Source organism: Phoenix dactylifera, chromosome 3 (genome assembly GCF_051530095.1).
Source record: "Phoenix dactylifera cultivar Ajwa chromosome 3, Ajwa_hap1_PhDact_Kaust_v1.1, whole genome shotgun sequence".
Lineage (NCBI taxonomy): Eukaryota > Viridiplantae > Streptophyta > Magnoliopsida > Arecales > Arecaceae > Phoenix > Phoenix dactylifera.
Window position 1 is genome coordinate 6,023,407 of NC_143192.1, and position 21,760 is coordinate 6,045,166.

A 21,760-nucleotide genomic window follows, 5' to 3' on the forward strand; every position below is an offset into this window, starting at 1 on the left:
ATGATGATAGCTACCCAAGCTGCCCCATCGAGCATGCTAGAGAAGATGCATTGGCTGTTGGATTTTTCACTAGGAGGGATGAAAGGTGCACATCCTCGATGGTACATGTAAGTGCACAAGCATGCCATCAATGTCAGTAATTGAAAAGAAAACAGAGTGAATGATTTGTAGAATGGATCTTGATGTCTTAACGTTTAAGGACTTTCACTACTATGATACCACCTACTTAAAAGAGGAGGATGTAGGTTATAGACGTGGCCACGATTCTATGCTAACAACTATGGATAAACTAGAAAAAAGCAAGGTAATTAGAGCAAAAAAAATAAAGATAAATACAATGATAAATTAAAGGTAAAGAAAAGATAACAATCAATGTTTGATTGTCTATGGGTCCTCCTTCAGGTTACATCTCACCATTTATACATGACATTATAACTAGTTTGGTAACCATTCCTCTCTAGTGCTGACATATGTCCACCTTTAATTTTCTACTTCTTTGATAATTAACAATATTTGGCACCAACTATCCTTCACTATCCATGTTATGATAATTGCTAGGTCTTCTAACATATAGTGATCCTTCTACAAGATTGACAAAAGGAACCCCATAAATCACTATGCCCATTCGGCCTTAAATCAGGCACAATTTGACCTTATTCGATCTATCGTTGATGGTTAACTAGTTTTGAACAAAGCTCTCTTTATTTGGCCTGAGGAGTATAATAGATCTCATGTAGAACCATTCCTAAGATTACTCAACATATTTTCTAAATGGAGTCGAGGGTACCAAGGCTTCAACCTCTAAGTTACTCAATTTAAGGGTGCTTGGCTCGAGACTCCTCCATGATTATCCTATCCAAACCTTGCCACATGGTTGAATATGCATGTACCCTTTTTAGATGCCATCATTAGCCAGAATGTAATGTAAACAAGGTTTTGAACTTCTGACCTGATGAGTCGCCTTGCGTTCAGATCCTTGACAATGAGTGAATTCATTATGAAGTGGAAACCTAGTTTCCACTTTGGACCCCGACCATACATGGTGGATTTTTGGATTTAGAAGCATCCACCTCTCAATTTTTTGTGCACTATTCGACATGATGGCAAATATGTATCTCAAAGTCCACTATGTATCACTGGTTGACTTGAAGTCAACACTAAGTTTGCACTTTGTGTGGAGTATAAACTACTTTAAAATTTTGGTTGTGGTAGAGTTGGTAATATTTTTAGAAATAAAGATGGAAAAATTTAAGCAGTTGTTACTAAAAAATGCAGAAGTATTTCAAAAACAAAAATTATTGAAGCTTTGGCATTGAGGGAATGATTAAAGTTGGGCTAGATATTGGTTTCCATGGCTTCGAGCTAAAAGAGGCACCTTAGTTATTATATAAGGATTGCACAAAAAGAAAAACTTTTGATAATGGTATTGGAGATTTTAATTATTCTCTTTTTCTTACTAAAATTGCAGGTGGGGTTTTGTTCTACTACATCCCTCATCACGGTAATGACACATCTTAGTTGTTAGTCAAGTATGCCTTATTTTTGGATGTTTATGAAGCTTGAAGGAAATCTTATCTTATCTTTGTAATATCGTATCGTCAAGCTATATAACTTTTTTCTTTTACGACATAAATAATATTCTCATGTTATCATCTTAGCGGGGAGAAAACTCCATCCTTATAACCCTAGAATAGTAGCATTTTCATTATGGACCATGACCTACCTAAGTAGTGGTTAGAATTACTAGAGAAGTTAAAAATTTGGGGATTTAGCATGTTTGTTTCTTTACATTTATTTTTTCCTGACTAATCCTATATTCAATTTGAATTAATACATAATAAAAGGGTTATTAACAAGTTGAGATGGCCGAGTTGGTCTAAGGCGCCAGATTAAGGTTCTGGTCCGAAAGGGCGTGGGTTCAAATCCCACTCTCAACAGGTTCTTTTTGGGAAGTTTTTAATTCTTTTTCTCCTTTATAATTCTTCTAAAGAAAGGTTTCCTATTGTTCAAGAAATCTTGAGCTTAGTCCACACGTCTAACATCAAAATATAATTTTAAAATTATATCTTGTTAATTCTTTTTTAAAACTAAATTATAATTCTTCGAAAAAGTTTCTAAATTAACATTGAAAAAGTGTTCAAATGAATTTTGAGTCCAATCCTCAACCCTTAATACTTTTCCCTTTTCTTTTTAATATGTAGAAGCAAACAAATTAATAGAATTAGAACATCTAAAATATGGGGAAAAAATTAGTTCAATAAAAAAGTTCTGATATCAATGTAATTTCTACATATATCTGTGCATATTGATTATTTTAAACAAATATAATATATATTTTGTAAAAAAAGATTGTTACACTAATAGTTAAAGGCATTTGGACTTAATGTAGGGTGAAATATCATGTGCTAGATTTTTTATTTTCCTTTCGGTCAAACACAAATTGCTATTTAGAACTAAAAAGTGCTAATTTCCTGGCTAGCATTGCCTAGTGATAGTGCATTAAGAGTAGGGATTTGTGTACGATCTTAAGATATGGTAACTTACTTATGTAGCTTGCCATGGAGAAAATGTAATACTTAACCAAATTCTTATATAACTTGTAAGGCCCAATTTTGATCTATGTAAGCTAATTTAGGTCGTAATGGCAATATTCTTCTAATTATTAAAATATTATAAAATTATGGATGATTGTGATTAAAGCCAAAAAGGCATTGATTGAGATGGGACGAATAGTTGTTATTAAAGAACAAAAAGAGTCTTGCACAACCATGGTTACAAAGAAGAATGCCAATTAAGATGGAACGAAGGGCTTTGATTAAAGACAGTAGTGAGAATTGGTTGAGATGGAATTTGGAAGTTTGAGCTTAAAAGTTTCTAAGTTTCCCAATGAGAATAGAGAGCTCAATTAGGATTCCCAGTTTCTTTAAGAAAGTAACATATTCTCTCTCAAAAGAGTGAGTCTTGCACTTCACCCCTGGCTTTCGCAAGGAGGAGTGATTTTTTTTCTTTTTTGGCTAAGCACATGGAACCGGCCTCCAGGGCTTTCTCACTATACACGTAAGATATTCAATAATTTACAACTTTTGTCTTCGCAAAATATTCAATCTCTATGCAGGAACCAGATTGTATCTTTCGCAAGAAAGAATGATTCATCTTCCTTCGCATGCATTCACCGTTGGATCACTATATGCACAGATCTCAAATTTCTCAGAATTCCATCATTCATCCATAGGCACAGCTCTCAAAGTAAGCAGCTGATAATTCAACAGTAGATTCTTGCAAAAGAAGGTGAATCCTTCTTTAAAGCGAAAGATACAACCCTCTCACTACTTATACACACATCTCCCCTTCTGGTTTTCCTCGCCCCCACCACCCTCGGCCGCATTCAATCATGAATCAGCCTCCGATTGCGCATGCAGGAGTGAAGCTGTATTTTTTGTATGCGGCTCATGCAAGCACATGGGACACCAGTGTGGCCATCATCAAGCGTTTAAGGTGTCACCTAAAACCTACATACCCTTGTAATAGCAATAATAATGGTAATGGTAATAGTAATAGTAACAATAATTAATACATAAACAGCTAGATTAATGATCAACACAAGGAATAATAACTTTTGAGAAGGCAAGATCACAGTAAAATGATGCGTTTTAATCCTTGAGGGTGTCAAATGATGCATTGTAATTTAGTTTCCCTACAGTGGATTCTAAGCATAGGTGATTCAATGAAAACTATCAAGGACTGAACACAGGCAAAACTCATTTGGCTATGAAAGAAAGCATTGTTAGTGAGGCTGATACTGGTATATGCAATGTTCTTTGACACCATCGTAATTGGTTACTCCGCCCACCAGGAAAGAAGGCCCAAACCATCTCCATATATATCTCCCTGACAAAAAAACAAATTTGTGAAAACAGTGATCACATTTACTTCGGCCACTAAGAAGGAAGGCCCAAACCTTCAACCTTCAAAAAAATTATTTTGCAAACACAGTTCCATATTGTAACATGTTGGGGTCATGCGAGATAACTCATCTTGTACCAAATCAACAAGTCATTTTATTGCAAAATCTTATCAAACTCCAGTTACTTCAGATGGAATGTCATTTATGTAAGCAAAGTATCACTTAGTCAAAATTTATGATATCTGTCTATATAACAAGCATTTCAATGCCGCTAATCAATACCAACCAAGGGCATTTGTCTTCAACAGGCAACAGCACTGAAAATGCCTACCAGTATCTCATATCTCAACCAAGTTTCTATAGGTCCATATTGATATTTTACCTGTTCTCAATATATATATATTGATACGTCGAATGAAATGCTATCTATACTGTTAGCAATGGTGTCAATTGTAAGGCAATGGAACGTCTCCACTTCACCTACCAGTGTCTCATTTTATCCAAGTGTCTGTAGGTGCTTTTATTTTTTTGATGGTATGTCAGATGAAGTTCTATCTGCATTGTTATCCAGGTATCAGTGTTCATGCATTAAAAAGTGGTTGGCACTTCACCTGTAAGGATCTGAGACGTGATACCTTCATACAATGTAAATATAATGACACACAGGGACATATATAGATATATGTGCATGAATTTGAGGAAGAGAGGGGGGGGAGAGAGATCGGAGACTAATGCTAGAATACTTTTGAAACTAGTTTGCCCCCACCTACTTCTAACGTGAAATCAATGATTTAAAATGCATCAGAAAATAGTTCATCAGCTAAAACACATTATGGGTCATGTATTTTGAGAGTCTAAACTATCGATCTTGTTATAGACATCTTAAAAAACTTCTGAATCAAAGCATGATATGCAGGAGCATTAGATCAGTGGTACACTTTCACTTCCAAGCGAAAGGTCTGGGGATCGAGCCTTGAAGTGGGGGTTATCCCCAGAGATCTTCAATCCCACCCTGTCCAGGCATTTTCCTAAAGCAAAAATCAAAGTCCATGAACAATAGAACTCAGACTGCCCAGGCAACTAGAAGGGTAGTAATGGGGTGGCTCTGGCCTCCCCTATCTCAAGGTGAAAAAGAAAAAAAGAAAAGAAATCAGAGCATGATATCTTATAATTAAAATTGTCCACTTTATATGTACTTGATGTATAGGCAAGAAAGTTCCAAGGATGTGATTGTGTCTGTTTGTAGGCAATATAAACATTGTGAATTTTCATTTTAAAAGGGCTGTCATGATATTATTGGATATATTTAATACTTCGATAAATTAACATTCCAAAATAACTTAAAGCATAATCAATGATTGTAAACAATTAAAAAGAATTCCAAAATATATTGCAGTCCGTGAAATTTACACTAAACTAATTGCTAAACATGATAGATGTGCTGAAGTTTACCATTTCTGTTCTAAAGCACGTGGCAGAGATTGCTAAACTTCCACAATTCTCCATCTTATTGGAGGTTGGAGCCAAGGTTTAAAAAAGCAACTATGGTATATAAGAAAAGTCAAGGTAATGCATACGCTCAATTGACGCCTAAGCATTTCATATTTAGAAAAAATAAAAGATAAATATATTCATAATAATATATCAAAATAATATAAGTTTTAGAGAAAGCTCAATAAAGATTTATAAAAAAAAGAAAAACCTTAGAGAAAAGTGGTGAGCCACACATCCAGGGACGGGCATATATGGGCCATTTAGGCAAGGTATAGAACCCATTAACATATAAAGGTAGCCTACACCCATGCAGTGTAGTTAGGAGGCAATATATGCATATGGGGCCATATATGTGGCTGCATAGACCATTTTTAAAACAATGGTTGGAGTTGTGATCCTGAGCAAAACATTTCATAGGTTACTTTTTCAACACAGGCTTACATAAGTTTTGTTTTTAACATAATCTAGTTTTTTCCATGGGACTCTAGACTAACATGTCTCATATACTTATTAGCATTAATGCCTCATTTATGAAAGAAATTACAGAAAATTACTTATATATAGCTAAATATATAAAATTACTTACATATTAGCAAATATATGTACATCTATGTATGCATGTGAGCATCTGAATATGAATATGGGTGTATCCACAGATGTGGGTATTTTTGTGTTCTTACATTCTTATATATGATGTATGTCCACGAATATATTTTATGTAATTGATAGCTGTGCATGTATTGGTGGCAATTTCTAACCTAAATCTGCTAACTACCCAAATTCACTTGAAATTGAAATTAAAGGGTTTCCGCCAGTTTTTGGTATGGGTTTGTCCCTCCAACCTGATGAACACTATGAGTTGAACAAATCATTGAAATCCATTACCATACGCTTAGAGTAGCCTTAGTTATGTTCTGGGCCATGGCCTAGTCAAGGATTGTTCGTGTTATATATATTCACAATAAAAATTTAGAGATAATACATCACATCTAAAGGTTCGGATCATCGGCGATGGGCCCTCCATCATCTGGTTAGGACAAACCTTTTTTGGACTGTTGTGAGTGCCCATATATTAGCTCTATCATACATATATCAACGGCTCGGATTATCGATATGGGACCCCCATTGTCCAATCTAGAACTGAACAGATTTTAGTGGAGATTTGCTCGAGTGTAGTCAAGTCAATGTCATACATATATATATATATATATATATATATGTGTGTGTGTGTGTGTGTGTGTGTGTGTGTGTGTGTGTGTGTGTGTGTGTGTGTGTATACACGTATGCATGTATGTATGTTCTTGTTTTCATTTTATTTTCTTAGAGTCAGTCATAGAACCTAAGTCCATAAGTTACTGAAAGTTCTCACATCTTGAAAACTTAAATTGAAAATATATTTATTTCTAGGAAATTGCAATTCTCCAAGAATACCATTGACACATTAAGCTGTGACTGAACATCCCGCACGCACCATCTTTCCATCCAATGTTAATTCATCATGGCCATGCATACAAATTGATTCACAAATGTTTACAATGGAAGTATCTTCCATCAATCAATACATTATGTCCTAAATGACCAACAACAAGGCCATAATCAAGATCTAAAAGCAAGAACGGGTAGAAGCTAATAATATAGTATAAGGTGCTGACACAAGAATTATTCAAATAAGGCATGTTAAAAGAATCATGACTCACAATAATTTCCATGGGAGCAAATGGTTCTGCATCTTCCTTCTGCTCAATCGGGATGGATGGATATCTAATATCAGCCACTCTAAAGTGTACCTGCAAGATAATTTTCAGAAGATGAGTAGAAGGGCGAGCATAAATTTAACACCTGTTTGTCAAAATATCAAGTTGAACAGGAAAAAAATTAAACACCTCTTCTTTTAGATCTAGAGTCAATTCTCCGCATTCATGTTGCCATATCCATATATCACCTGGTCCCCTATCATCAAAATGTAAGGAGAAAAGAGATTATATAGTACACAGATAGATTATGTAGTCTCCTTCTCCAATAAGAACAAATGGCATAGAAGGATTCATGAATAATCTCAAGTGATGTTGGCTAAACATGTGTAGAAGGAAAATTCAATTGCAAACATAAAGACCTTACAATTTGCATGGCTGTTGCAGCAGATGAACAGGAACATATATGTCATTAAAAAACCCAAGGGACACTGCAACACAGGTTAACCACCAATTATGAACATGAGCCTATAAAGTAAAAGTTGCTGAGATGGTTAAACAGGCCAGTTTTGAGATAAACATGTAAAATTAATGAAAATAATCAAAACTAAAAAAAAGTATCTCTATAATGAGTGATAGGATGGTGGCACGGAAATCACAAACAAGTGACCATAAATGGTTGCAATGAGTCAGACACACCCTCCCAGATACACAAAGAACTAATGACAATCTATTTCAGACATGGTTAAACTTTAGATTTAAAGTAGTACACATTAATACTTCCAGTTGTGCTCCAAATCTGATATGGAGAAGTGGAGGATTACTCATTTACCCATAAAGAAAAATGCAAACATGCAACACTGATGGAAATAAATAAACAAAAAAAATCAAAACACTCTTTCTATAATGAGTGGTAGGATATGGGCATAGAAAGCACAAACATGTAACTATAAGTGGGTGGCAATCAGTTGGGACAGAGCCATCCAGATACAAAAAGTAGAAGAATGGATGACTAAAGTCTTAGTCATCAACAACAATATTCTATTTCAGACATGTTCATACTTAAGATTCAAGGGAGTACACATAAGTACTGCCACTCACGGTCCCAGGATGATATGGAGAAGTGGAGGATTACTCATTTGCCTATAAAGGAAAAATGAAAAGATTCCATACTCCCAATCAAATATAGGTAAGAAGACTTGCTTTCCCTTTTCCTTTTATTTCCTTCTTCAGACAAAGGGAGGGAAGACACATCCAAGGTAAATAATCAAGGTCCAAATAGCACCACCAAAGACCTAAATCAGAACCAACCCCAAGGGAATGGGGTGTGACCACTAGGGCATTGCCCAGTTCACGTAAGAGCACTTGTTTACCATAGGTATTGTGTTTCATACCCATAGATGGGGTATAATCATTCTGCTGAAATCCAGAAAACCCTGAAATCACCACTGATTAGCAGTTGTTAATTGTGATAACATACAACTGCAAGACTGGTTTTTCCTTAAAAGCACTAACTATTTCAATTGAGCAATGATATTGATCAAACAACATACTAAATAAATTACAATTTGGGCAAAAAACTCTTTACACTAAAAAGGATATCAGAAGTTGATGCCCTATAAACAGAAAAAAACAAATTTCTTTCAGCATAAAATATGATTTGGAAGAAAAGTAACCAAAGACAAGCAAATGCAAAAATCTTTTTCTTTTTTCATTTAATTGTTCCCTTTTACATTTCAATCTTGACCATTAGAATCTATGACATTTTCTTAATTTAAAATATCATTTTTCCCCTGAACTGATATGTATTTGCATGCTAAATTGAACCCTGAATTGAGATGGTGGCTGCTGCAATTATTACAAGGCCCTATCAAAACATAGCTTCCTTCCTGCTCCATATGACTGCATATATTTAGCTTCAAATCTTGCCAGGTGATGATAGAAAGACTATCCTAATCTCGTAATATGCAAATTCAACTAGCATCCCTTTATGTGCTTTTGCCAGAAACTAATTTGACAAAGTAGACTCAACCCAGGTGAAGTTTTCAGTTTTATAAATTTCAATAGACACAGTAGACTCGATCCTAGTCCCGGATTTCCAGTCAGGAATATAAAAAAAAAAAAGCAGAAAAAAAAGTAAAACTAAGCTGGGTTCTCCGATGAGAATCGACAAGAGATAAGCAGATGGTCCATGGACTATGACTAGCTGCTACCTAGTGGACACCTGCTGGTTAGCTGGAATCCCCTATCTTGAGTAATAAAACAAACCTACAAAGTTTATCATGCATCATTCTATTGTACATCTCAGATCCTTCCTTGTATAGTTCTGAATCTTCTGATAGTCTTAAGATGAAACTAAAATGTACTACAAACAAGAGTTAATATCAAGTACCAGTACTGAATACCAACTTATTAAACACCAACTAACTACATAAGAACAAGAATTTAGTATCACATTATGTACCCCTAATTCACTAGCCAAAATGGTACTGCATGCATATCGCACCAAAACAGGGAATGAGCAAATATATGTCGGTTCAAATGCAATAGAGCAAAAGAGAGAAGTGTACCAAGTGGTCCGGCAGCAATATAATGTGGCATACCCAGAAACTAAGGGTTTCCAAATGTTGATTCCCAGTCAGTATGGCACATACTAACCTATACAGGCACATACTTGGCTCTTCAATCCTTCCATAAGCGTATAATCATATGCAACTTCTCAATATATATGAATTAAGTACAATATCCAAAATAGATGTCATTGTGTCACCACAATGTGTGTAGTGCTTCTACTGCAATTGACATCATATGTAAGTCCCAGAAACACTAGGCTTGTACCTCCAATTAGGCCCCAGTCAAATTGAGCTATTCAAGAACAACACAAGCTCAGCTTGCTAACAACTTGTCTGTAATCCTGCAAGTACTACAAAACAAGCTAAGCCCAAACATTATACTAGTGTACTAGACTTGTTTGGTAGATGAGCTGAGCCTGATCAGAGTGCTCATACAATTAGGCTAGTGAACAAGGAGTGCAAAATATTATCAATATTTAAGTCAATTACCTCGAGTTGAAAACCCAAATACCTAATTCCCAGTCTCGCCTCTCAATATCTCATAGTCTCCATCTCATGTTCTTGTCACTATTGCAGGTTGTGCTCACTATCTTGCCTGACCACAAGGAGATCACCCCAAGTTCCCCTCACCTTGCCGCTCCCCTATCGACAATCTTCCACTCTCCTCACTTCCTATGCTTGCCACATCATCAGAGATTGTACTTCTCTCCTTGTATCAGTCGATACAGGATATCATGTCAAAGACCATCCACTAAATAATTTCGGCCACAAGGTACCGCACCATGTCATCTTCCCAATCCACCACTTTCCAAAACTTTTCTCTATGCTTTATCTACCATCTAAGGCTTCTTGAAGCCCATAAAAATTTGATTTTGCTATAGCTTCCTTGCAATCTTTGCCCAAAACTCCACTTCCAAGAAGCAGAATAAAGGACATACATCATTAATTGATGCGATAATTTAACCACCATCCACCCTCTACATCATAACAGAAATACGCTTTTGGCAAAAAAATCCATTACTTTTAAATAGACTACAACGAGAAGCATATGAAATAAAAATAATGTACTATTTATTATTTGTTTGCATGCTTCCAATATCAACACTTTGAAAGCCTGTAGGACACCCTATCTTCCATATGAACATTACCACGAAAATATATGTAATGCTTAACAAGTAATTTCCTACATACAGCGCAAGCCATCAGCATTAGATTTTTCAATCCTTCCACTGAGAATCTCCCCAACAAAGGGCCGAAACATAACTAATCTGAACACAACCTATCAAAAGAAAAATAGTTGATTAGTTGCATAACTAGTGACAAAAAGAAAGCACATAAACCAATATATATGTACCTTATTTCAATCAGATGAAACAGCTATTATCATGAAGCAATTGTTATCATTTGTAATTGCGTATTATTTTTTCTAAGTCCAAATCAGCAGCAGTAACCAACTTATGATTTAAACATAAATTTTAAGGTAGCAAAAAAAAAAAGGATGAAAAGAAACAAAAGGTTAGATAGCAAAGGTTAACAAAACTGGAATAAAATAGAAAAGGAAAGAAAGAAGGAAAATAATATGTTCATTTTTGCCTCATTTGGGATACAGAATGAAGAAAATACATGGAAGAAGACAAAGAAGAGAATAAAAGAAAGTGGAAAGGAAAAATATTTATAAGAAAGTAAGGAAGAAGAGCAAGAAGAAGAAAATAACACTTGGTCCAAAAAAAGCTAAAAAGCGAAAAATGAAAGAAAGAACAACAGAAAATAGGAAAATAATAACAGGAAAGGAATGGATAAGAACAGAGGAAAAAAGAGGAACAATAAGGAAGAATAAAGAAAGAATCATAACAAAGAAGAACAGAATGGACTATTGATGGGACTATTGATGGGTAAACATAAGGTTGGTGGCTGGCAGGAAGATCATCCGCAATCTATGACATGTGACATGTAGGTAGACTCTCTTAACTTCTTCTCAGGAACAAAGAAAACAGCTATTTTACAAACACACGTACCACGGGGGTTTCTATAAGGTGTCATGCTCATTGATATGTCTATAAATAATTTATTAGCTATTATAATCTAAAATTTATAACTCATTAGTTAGTGAATATTTAACATACAGCATACTTCATAGTACAATAGACCATTTAAGTATGCACATTTTAATTGACATAAGTTGTATACCATTTTTGCTTGGTGAGCTAAGCGGCCACCTAGGTTTTGATAGTACTAAGCAAGAACTTAAAACTCTAGGCAGCCACTTTGCATTGGTGACTATCATCTAAGAAGTAGAACTGAGCTAAGTGCCGAAGCAGCTGCCTATCAATAATACCTTTAAGCAAACTTTGCAACTTTATGCAATTGAAACTCCATAAGTCAAAAACGAAGAAAAAGATGAGCACCTTATATGTCGAAGAGCCATCTCCTGGAAAGATGAAACCACCTTCTATGGATTGGATGTCATAGACAGAGATGCAAAGCCCCAAATTTGAGATAACCTAGTAGAAATCAAATATAAACATAAATAAATGGAAGAGATGGAAATAAAATTAACACCACTCTATTACTAGCCGCACCTTGTCCAAGAACAGCCTCTCAAGTTCTTCCTTGATTGCATCACGGAGAGGACGGTTAAGTAAGTGAGGAGGCACTGGCAAATTATGCTCAATTAGGCTAAGATAAAACATGGTACCTACAAATGAGATGTCATAAACAACCTGTTAGCTCTGTAAGCAAGATTTAAAAAAAGTGCAAAATAAATTGGGGCATTTTCATGTATATTCTCAAAAATATTACTTTTGATATTTGCTCTTTGAAGTTACAAATATCAAATATATCCTCCTGTATTTAATTCATTTGCTATTGTGTCCATTAGGTTCCATTGTCATAATTGAACATCGCTGGTCAGAGGCTACAATACAGAATTAATGATGCAAGACCAATTTGGAATGGCCTAGTTATCCATTTCTGGAACTAAAGGGCTAGAAGTCCAAGATGTGGGTGGTAACTCTATAGGAGTCACAATACAAACACTGAATTATATAGTGATGATTTGGGATATTGAAATTGATTCTATACAGAGTTAGCAATTCGAAGGCCAACCTTATGTAGAGTATGCAAACATTAAATTTTAATTAATAAATGATAGACAAATTACTATCATTACATTGAAATTTATTAACTAAAAGTTACTTTATGCAAAATTCCTTGAAAAAATGAGCAACAAAGATACTCTATCATTAATACCAAAAGAATGTGTTAATTACATCTACCATGATGGCATGCTTCCTCTATCTCCAACTCTCTAAAAGGTATGGTCTTCCTATCCCATTTACAAAAGCATATCCAGATCGTTAGTGGATCAACTTCTTCATTCCATTTCAAAAATATTATGACAGCATCTCCCTGTGATTCTCAGAGAACACAAATAGGACTAGTTAAAACTACCAACAGCTAGCTTCATTTGCTATCAATAATATGTCCCCTCATTCAAGTATGTACACAAAGAACAACAGGAATAGCTGACAAGGAATTTTCCTGAAATGGCTAATGTAATTGAGACACCAATATAATGCATTGGGGACTATGTATCCTAAACTGTCAACTTTTGGATAAGTCAAGAATCATCTACCATAGTTATGGCCCTGAACTTTTGAACAAGACACATAACTCTTAAGCAGTGATCCTTGAATGGGAAATCCAAGATTAGATGTATGCGCGCCCCAATGAGCGAACATAATCAAAAATAAATTCAGTACAAACACACATTAATGATTTGCAAGCTGAAATATAAGAACCTACATTGTGTTTAGTAATAGCTGTATACAAGCAGTTGAATATAACCTCATCCTAAATATATGCGACAAAGTTTCAATGCACATTAAACAACTAAATGTAGAAGCACAAATCTGCATCAAGGAAATCAACTTCAGCAATAACTTTTTTTAAAAAGTCGGCATTTAAACTACCTTGTTGATTACATAGTTTAGGCTCTTGCAACCAATCTCCAAAATCCGTGATATTTAATCCTTAAAGAGTCTACATTATCATGGAAAGAGATAATTCCAAAAAAATAGATGGTTTTTTTTTAATACTGCCAGCAATAAGAATAACAATGTTGACAAACACTGAAGAATGCCGCGATTTCTAGAAATATGCTGACAAAGTAAAGGTGATAAATTCACAATTTATCACCTCTTTTATCAATGAGAGAAATAAAATGGCAACTTACTCCTAAGGATGTTTCATTGTGATTCTTCACATCACTGAACTCCCTGTACCTAGAAATATACAGCACTAACTCTCTCTTACACACTACTAACAATTAACTACTCTAAAGTCCAGCATCTCATGTCATCAAGTTCACCATCACTAAAATCCAAGAAGAAACCAACAACTACATACTTCACTCCAGATATTTAACCAACTAGCGCAGATATGCACAGATCCACAAATGCAATCCATCAGTCCGTTCCACAACATCAAGTACAATGGAGACCCCAAAACAAGCACTCCTTGGACTAACGAGAACTTGATCGTGAATGCAATATTTCATATAGTTCTACGAGTTCATATATTCCTAAAAGTACTTGTTGGAAGACTTATTTAAAATTGAAGAGAACCAATGTTAATGGAAATACATATACCTTTGTGCATAGAGAGATGAGAGATTGGAGATGAGAAACAGAGAGCAGGATTCGAGGACTAATTTCTTTTTTACATGCATTGCGCATGCCAATAAATATTGCAACTAAACTGGACTAATAGTCCATCTCCATAGGGTAAAAGAAGGTTCATCCATGTCGATGCACAAGGCCACTTCATCACATTCTAAGGAGACCACACGTGATAAGCCTTCACAAACCAGATGGACTTCTTCAAGTCTATTGTGTGATTGTTGGTTACAGTATTTTCCACTTGCTGGCGCAATCGATGATAGTACAGTCAAGAAGGTTTTCGGCCTAAATCTACAACAAACTATAAGCTCATTTGCTTGACTGAAACCATATTGTAAGTAGAACTAAATATGCTAAACTACAGGACTACGCTAAGAATAGGATAAGCCTAAAAAAGCTTTGACAAGTTCATCCAGAAAATTTAAAGTATACTGGTCTGATACCTTGTTTATGCCTCATAATAATATTATACATCATACCCTGCATCTTTCTGGAAATAATACAAGTTGCTCGCACATGCTGCATGACTATGTTGAACCTAGCCACGACAATCAATACAATCCATATTATAGATTCCGTTTTACAAATTTGACCTATATCACAAGGCACTGTAAGAATCACAGCGTTCTTCTCAAAACAATCTTCAAATCTTTTGAGAGTATATTAATTAAATCACCATCCAAATTAAACCTTGTCATACAAACATACTAATCACAAAATCACAAAACATTGAGAGAAGAAGAAGACGAGGAGGAGGAGGAGGAGGAGAGAGTTGGCAGGTGTCACACCCCTAATCCCAGAATCATAATTCGAGGGCATGACAAATGCCGCATACTCACAGGGTTGATCCTACAAGCATGAAAGGCATTCTACCAATCAATAAATTCAACAATATCTGGTAACAATGTAATTCATACACACGAAGTAGTGATAATCAGAACAACAAAACTATCGTACAAACTACCACATATATTCATACACACCACCCCAAGTCATAAACAAGGTTCTTCCAAATTTTATAACTCAAAACTTCTAGTGTTTAAGTTTACTTATAAATAATCTGCAAACAACACTTTAATATACACAAACTGATTAAAACTACATCTCCTAACTATAAAGTCCGGCTTTGCGTCTATATACTCCCCCCAAAAGCCGGTACTGGCCTAGTTTTTGATCTATGGATCTGAAAAAAATAGGTGAAGATTATGAGCTTCACAACTCAGTAACAAATCCACTTTATAGAATTGGATCAAGCCATATCAAATAATTTAGCTCAATTAAATTACACAAAACATGATATATTTGTATCAGCAAAGTTTCTACCATTTACTTTCAATAATATCCACATGTTGAAACAATGCATTTTATCTTTTCAATAATGTTCACACTTCACATAATGAATTGGTATGTGTAATCAGATAGAATATCCAAATCTCATAATCAACTATACTTACATTCATGTACTTGTACATGGGTAACAAGTTCCAATCCATTAAGCTCTACAACCCTAACTACGGCCGCATTTATACCCTTACGCAAGAATCGTTGTGCCGGTACTGAAGTGCGGATCGGTTGCTTCACGGCACGGCTTGGTATGCCCCATGTGTCGTTTCGTGCTAGACTCATACCGCACAGCAGAGAGGATAGGAGAGAAGGAGAATAGGAGAGAGAAAAAGAGAGAGAAGAGGAGGGAGGAAAGGAGAACAAGAAGACCGGCGGAGGCTGACGGAGCACATCCCGACACGGCAAAGAGGGCGGGGAAGAGCAAGAATAGAAGAGAGGAAAAGAGAGAGGGGGGAGGTAGAGGGATGAAGAGAGAGGGAGGGTGGCGGATGGCCAACGGAGGTCGATAGAGAGCTGCGGAGGACCAGGGAGCCACGCAAAGGGGCGGAGAAGGGGCATCGCCTCTGGTTCTCTTATTTCACTCGAAACATGGGTCCTCAAAGGGGCCCTTTTTAATTTCAAAAAGTTTACGTGAAGTCGGCAGCGGCCCCTCCTTCACCCTCCGAGTGGCTTCCCAACCCTTTGCAACCCTCCACCGACTTCCATCGGCTGTCCGCCATTCTCCCTCTCTCTTCCTCCCTCTCCCTCTTTTGCTCTCTTTTCTTCTCCCTCTCCTCCTCCTTCACCGGTTTCTCGATTTTATTGGCAAAATCATCCCGATCCGCCGCCGGTACAGCTCGATACATCTTGAACCAGATAGTTCGGAACAGTTCCGCCTTCTTTGCCTCTACAGCTCAAGTATCACTACAATTACCTCAGTGGTGAAATTGCCACATTTCAATCCCTATGACTAAGTATCATTATGATTACCCTCTGGTGGAGTGTCACATTTATATCCCTATGACTAAATATCACTACGATTACCCCTATAGTGGGGCGCCACATTTATAGGCCTGTGGTAGAGTATCACCACGATTGCCACTATGGGAGGGTCACAATATAATCAAGTCCAGACTCATCTTGTAGTCAGACTGAGAGTTAAGTGATATACATATATATACATATATAAATCAAGTCTTCTTTTCTTTTACAATACCTCTTCGAATTTTACAAATAAACATGCAACAAATATAATTTTACATGCTTGATCTTATTATAATGTATCGAATCATGCGGTTAATTAAGAGAAATGCAATGATAAATCAAATTTTATATAATTACAAAATTTCATATGCAATTTATTTTTAAATTAAGGCAATAATTTGTACAATTAATCTTAGAGAAATACTATATAATATAAAATATTACATACCTCGCAGATATCAACAACTAGGTAGTCTAATCACCTCACAGGGATCCTTTGAGACCTAATAAGAAAAAACCACACATGTACCAAATTAGTGACGTGCTAATATTTTAAAATAATTCCTAAAAAATTACAAAATTCCAAAACCACGGATTTTAAACTATCATTTTAACCAGGGAAACGGGCCACTAGCCTTGATCTGTTTCCTTCGCAGGCCAAGAGATAGGAAGCGGCATAATGGAGGCCTCTCCAGGGGTAAATTGGAGAGGAAATAGACTAATGGAGAGGGAAAATGAGAGAGGGTGAGTCAGAGGGGTAGAAGAGGGCACGGTAGCCCTTCACCCTCGAACACACTCGAGCGCGCACACTCGAAGGGGGCGGGAATGATGGAGAAGAGAGAGAGAGAGAGAGAGAGAGAGAGAGAGAGAGAGAGAGAGGGAATAAGGGGATAAAGAAAGACTGTGGGGTGAGGAAGAGGAGAATTGAGAAAGGAAGAGAGGCGGGAGGCTGAGATGGTAGAAGGAGGCGGCGAGCGGATGGAGAGAACGGCGGACAGATGAAGGAGGTGAGAGGCTGACAGAAAGAACGCGAGAGGCGGGGGTGGTGGAGATCTGCTGGAGGTGGGAGAGTGATGTGGAACGCGGCGAGGGGGCAAGACAGAGGAGACGCGAGAGAGGCGGCGGGACCGAGGCGTGCGAGGGTAAAAGAGCACGGGAAAGAATGAGAGACGCGGTGGCGAGGGGCGCTAGGGCTCGTCGAAAGAGATCGGAAGAACAGCGGCTTCGTCCCACCTCTCTGTCTCAAATAGGAACAGGGCACCGAAAGCAGAGGTCGACGAAGCCGGCCGAGGTGTTCGCCGGCAACGGAGATGGGTGGAGGAGCAGCGAGCCTGCAGTATACCAAGGAACGGAAGCCGGAAGAGCTGATAGGAGAGGCGACAGCGGAGGCGCTTGTCGTCGGCCACGGACGGTCGTCGCCGGAAGAGCTGGGAGGCGGAGATGGGGGACTGGAGATCAGACGAGGGGAGAATTCTCCTCTTACACCCTGGCTCGAAATAATTACCAAAAAAAAAAAAATGCTGTCGAAATCGGATCGGGTCGGTTTAGAACCCGACCTGTTTATAGGCTTGTGGTCATGTCAAACTCTGACCACATGGGAACGGATCGAGATCCATGAAAACAAGGGGAGAAGGATATGAACCTGGATTAAAATCAGGGGGAGCGGTGAATTCAGTGGCGAGGGTTTCTCTCTGGGAGCTCCGGGTCTCATCAGAAGGTAAAATTTTAGTGCTTGCCAGGTACAGCCAACTATTTTCTAAACCATCCATTCGTGTCCAAACCAGAAAGAAAATACTGTGCTCAGCTGGAGAAAAGAGAATGCATAAACACACCCATAAACTAGAAAAACAGAGAAGAGGAAGAGGAGGCTCGGATTGAAATGGATGCAAACTGTTGACTTCGCAAGAACAACAAAAGACCGTCCAACATTGCCTCACCATTTAGAAAAGCCATTGTCCCACTCGGCAATGTAGCAAAATCCATGTTCAAGAATCACCACAGACTCCTCATACGAGACCAGATATCAAGAAGAAGAACAAAATCCAGCGAGAAGAGAGAAAAGAAAAATGAGAGAAAGAAGCACAATTTCACGGCCGTTACCCGCCAAGAAGAAGAAGACCACCAGCCAACCATGAGAAAGAAAACCAGCTGGAACCTTGGGTTCGAAGGTTCGAAGGCTCAAAGGGGATTCTTGATTCGATGAGACGGAAAGATCATTCCTTCTTCTTCTCCTTCTTCTCCGATGAGCGGCCCAGCTACCAATGGCTGCAACAGGTTGTCTGCGGAACAGCAGACCTTCCAGAGCTGCCTCTCGCACATTGCTAGAAAAGAATACATGCACGGCAATGAAGAGGAGAAGAAGAAAAACCCTTAACGAGCCACCCATCATCATCGCCCCAATTTTATACATGTACAGACGAAGAAGAGGAGGAGAAGGAGAAGGCTAAGAAGAAAAAGAAAAAAAAAAAAGAGCAGCGGTATAAGTGTAGAAAAGAAATCCCCACAAATACTTCTCTCCATGACGAGAGAAAGCGAGAGACGAAGCCGCGGCTTCTTTAGCGACGTCCAAGAACTGATTCTTGAGAAGAGGAAGGACCTTCACATAGAGGCTGCGCGGGCGGCCGGGAAGGGGGCGGGGGCGGCGATGATGTTGGGAAGAAGGATAGCGAAGCAGTGTGTGGAGGGAGAAGAGAGGAGAAGGAGACGAACCTGGATCAAAAACAGGGGAGCGATGAGATCGGCGGTGAGGGCTTCGCGCTGGGAGCCCAGTCTCCGAGGATAGAGGGGAATACATAGCGAGGGGAAAAAAACATTGAACCCGGATTGACCCCCATTCAGGCTTTGGGGCTCGAGTCGGGTCAAATTTCGTGTCATAAAATGTGTATCCTCTTCCAGGCTTCCTGTTGAGGCTCGATGTTGCTAAAGCTAAAAATTTTATAAAATTCATAAATTGAGCCATCCATTTAAGCAAAATCTTATATCAGCATCAATCAAATATCATCCAGCCCAAATTCTGTATAAAAAAAAAAAAAAAACCTCCATGATTTTTTTTTTTTTTCGGTCCAGCCGAAAAGTTAGGATTTTGGCTGAGTTTAGAGGGGCACTTAGAAAATACAAAATAAAGAGACCGATAAGCTCGATTCCTATAGGATTTTCAGCCCAATCATGTAAAAATATCCAAATAAACTTTAAATAATTTTTTTTTAACATGTATACACTTCTAAATATACAAAATTATATAAATGCTCTTATAAAATTGCTATTTTGCATACTTATAAGAGTGTACTATAAAGTAACAAAATATGATGATCTCATCATCTTCACCTACATCGTCCTTAACTTTAAGGTCATCATCTCATTCCAAATGCCCTATAATGGATCCTTGAAACCTTATCCTCCTCCTCTTCATCTTCTCCACTGCTATCTCCATCTCCTCCGCCACTTCTCCCCCCATCGATGATCTAATGGTGGAGCTAGCAATCCTCCAAGTCTAGTCCCCCTCTAGCTGGATCCACCTCAATCATACAGGACAGTTGGCCGCTTGCTTCCCCCCCCCCCCCCCCTATTTGCCACCCTTACTTATTTTCTTTAACACAGTCTAGCTTTGCTATAGACTTGTTAATAGGTTAGCTCACGCCGGGTTTGCGCTCGACTTTGCCTAAATATTAATACAATTTATTTAGTCCAAGGATCAGCCCAACATTTGGGTTATTTTTGGAACTCAAGCCTAGCCCTTACTCCAATTTTGAGCTTCCTATTTTTTTTTTAAATGTTATAAAAATATTAAAAATGCTTAAAATACATTAAATTTGAATAATTAAATATTTTAATAGTATGTTCAGAACTCAACAAAAGAAACTCCAAGGTTCTAGATTTTCTCCCATTAAGTTAGATATCAACAAAACCTATAGTTTAATCATAACATCCCACTATTTAAAAAAAAAATGACCAAGCTGGGCTTGTTGCGAGCAAAATCTAGTATTAAAAATTCAAGCCAGACGTAACCAATTTAATAAATAGGCTTAATTTTTTACATTTGGCCTTGCTTTTTAGGACAAAAAGCTTGGCTTAAGTTGCCTAAAAGGCTTTGGGCTAGAACAAGTCAGACGGACCACCCAACCTGTGCATAGGTCTACTCCACTCCAAGCTTGACTTCCATCTTCCTTCCTTCCTCTACGAGTTCACCTCAACTCCTCCTTCCTCGCCCACAATACCGTGTCCAACCATATCTTCTACTATGACAACAAGTTCTAAAAATTCTAGACCTTCTTCTCCCTCTTCTACATCACATCTCCCCCTCATGTCTATCATGCTTAGGGGTGGCAATCGGGTCGGGTTGGACATAAACGGGTCGGGTCATATGTAAGTCGGATCAGAAAATCATAAACCTGAACCCGATCTGTTTATTAAACAGATCATAAATTATAATCTGAACCTGACCTGTTTAATAAACAGGTAACCCGATCCGACCCGTTTAACCTGTTTGCCCAACCCGACCCGACCTGTTTAATCTTTTTAGCCCAACCCATCCTGATCCGACCTGTTTAACCTGTTTATCCAACCCGACTCGACCTGTTTAACCTGTTTATCCAACCCGACCCGACCCAACATGTTTAATCTGTTTGTCTAAAGCTATCAGTAATTAAGGAAATCAGTTGAAAAAATGGTTGCTTGGCGATCACTAAAGCTAAAAAAAGGGTTGATTAACACTGACAAACTCAGGAGCTTTAAAATCAAACACATAAAGCTGAGATAATCAAACGCATAGAAGTTCTGATAGTTCAGACAGTAACAACAATATCAAGCTCATACCACAAAGCTGCAGATATGCTCATTCATATAATAACAGAACACAATTTTACTAATTGGAATCTGATGGTTTTCTAGTTGCAAAAATATGTTAGTAGAAAATGTGATCCCAGGAGTAAAGCATTATGGGAACGGATCGAGATATTCGTTATGTACCTATGTTTTTTATCTAAATATTTTTTTATTCTAGATATCCTAAACTAATTGAACTATATTAAAAAGACCACTACTTTTTATCGGACTATAGTATATATATATATATATATTTTATACCAAAATACCCTCCCATCTAATCTTAAAAGT

At 37.5% G+C, this 21,760-nt stretch overlaps 1 protein-coding gene and 1 non-coding gene across 8 annotated transcripts; one reads left to right on the forward strand and one right to left on the reverse strand.

Moving 5' to 3' along the window:
• The first annotated feature begins 1,856 nt into the window (after nt 1–1,856).
• On the forward strand, nt 1,857–1,937 carry TRNAL-AAG (transfer RNA leucine (anticodon AAG)). Its single transcript has one exon. It is a non-coding gene; the product is annotated as a tRNA-Leu (tRNA).
• Nucleotides 1,938–3,567: 1,630 nt separating this feature from the next.
• LOC103713381 (RNA polymerase Rpb7 N-terminal domain-containing protein) lies at nt 3,568–19,473 on the reverse strand. 7 transcript variants are annotated; one of them, XM_088717539.2, is made up of 12 exons: nt 19,358–19,452; nt 18,586–18,969; nt 18,291–18,452; nt 17,097–17,151; nt 12,932–13,070; nt 12,242–12,357; nt 12,068–12,163; nt 10,854–10,941; nt 7,517–7,580; nt 7,282–7,348; nt 7,096–7,185; nt 3,568–3,888 (listed from the first exon to the last, which is right to left on the reverse strand). In XM_088717539.2, the coding sequence occupies exons 6-12, from the start codon at nt 12,350–12,352 to the stop codon at nt 3,838–3,840; spliced, it is 567 nt and encodes a 188-aa protein (XP_088573665.1). In that variant the 5' UTR covers nt 12,353–12,357; nt 12,932–13,070; nt 17,097–17,151; nt 18,291–18,452; nt 18,586–18,969; nt 19,358–19,452; the 3' UTR covers nt 3,568–3,837. The 7 variants fall into 7 exon arrangements, with proteins under 7 accessions (XP_088573665.1, XP_088573664.1, XP_026662875.1 ...); XM_088717538.2 differs by having other exon boundaries at nt 17,284–18,969; XM_039121879.3 differs by lacking the exon at nt 12,932–13,070 and having other exon boundaries at nt 3,608–3,888.
• Between the last annotated feature and the right edge of the window lie 2,287 nt (nt 19,474–21,760).

Coding starts and splice junctions, on each gene's coding strand:
- LOC103713381 (XM_026807074.4), bottom strand. CDS start 12,352: ATGTTTTATCTTAGCCTAATTGAGCATAATTTGCCAGTGCCTCCTCAC. Junction 7,581..10,853: donor TAATGCTGATGGCTTGCGCT/GTATGTAGGAAA, acceptor CCTGTGTTGCAG/TGTCCCTTGGGTTTTTTAAT. Junction 3,889..7,095: donor TTGCTCCCATGGAAATTATT/GTGAGTCATGAT, acceptor TTTTTTTGTCAG/GGAGATATATATGGAGATGG.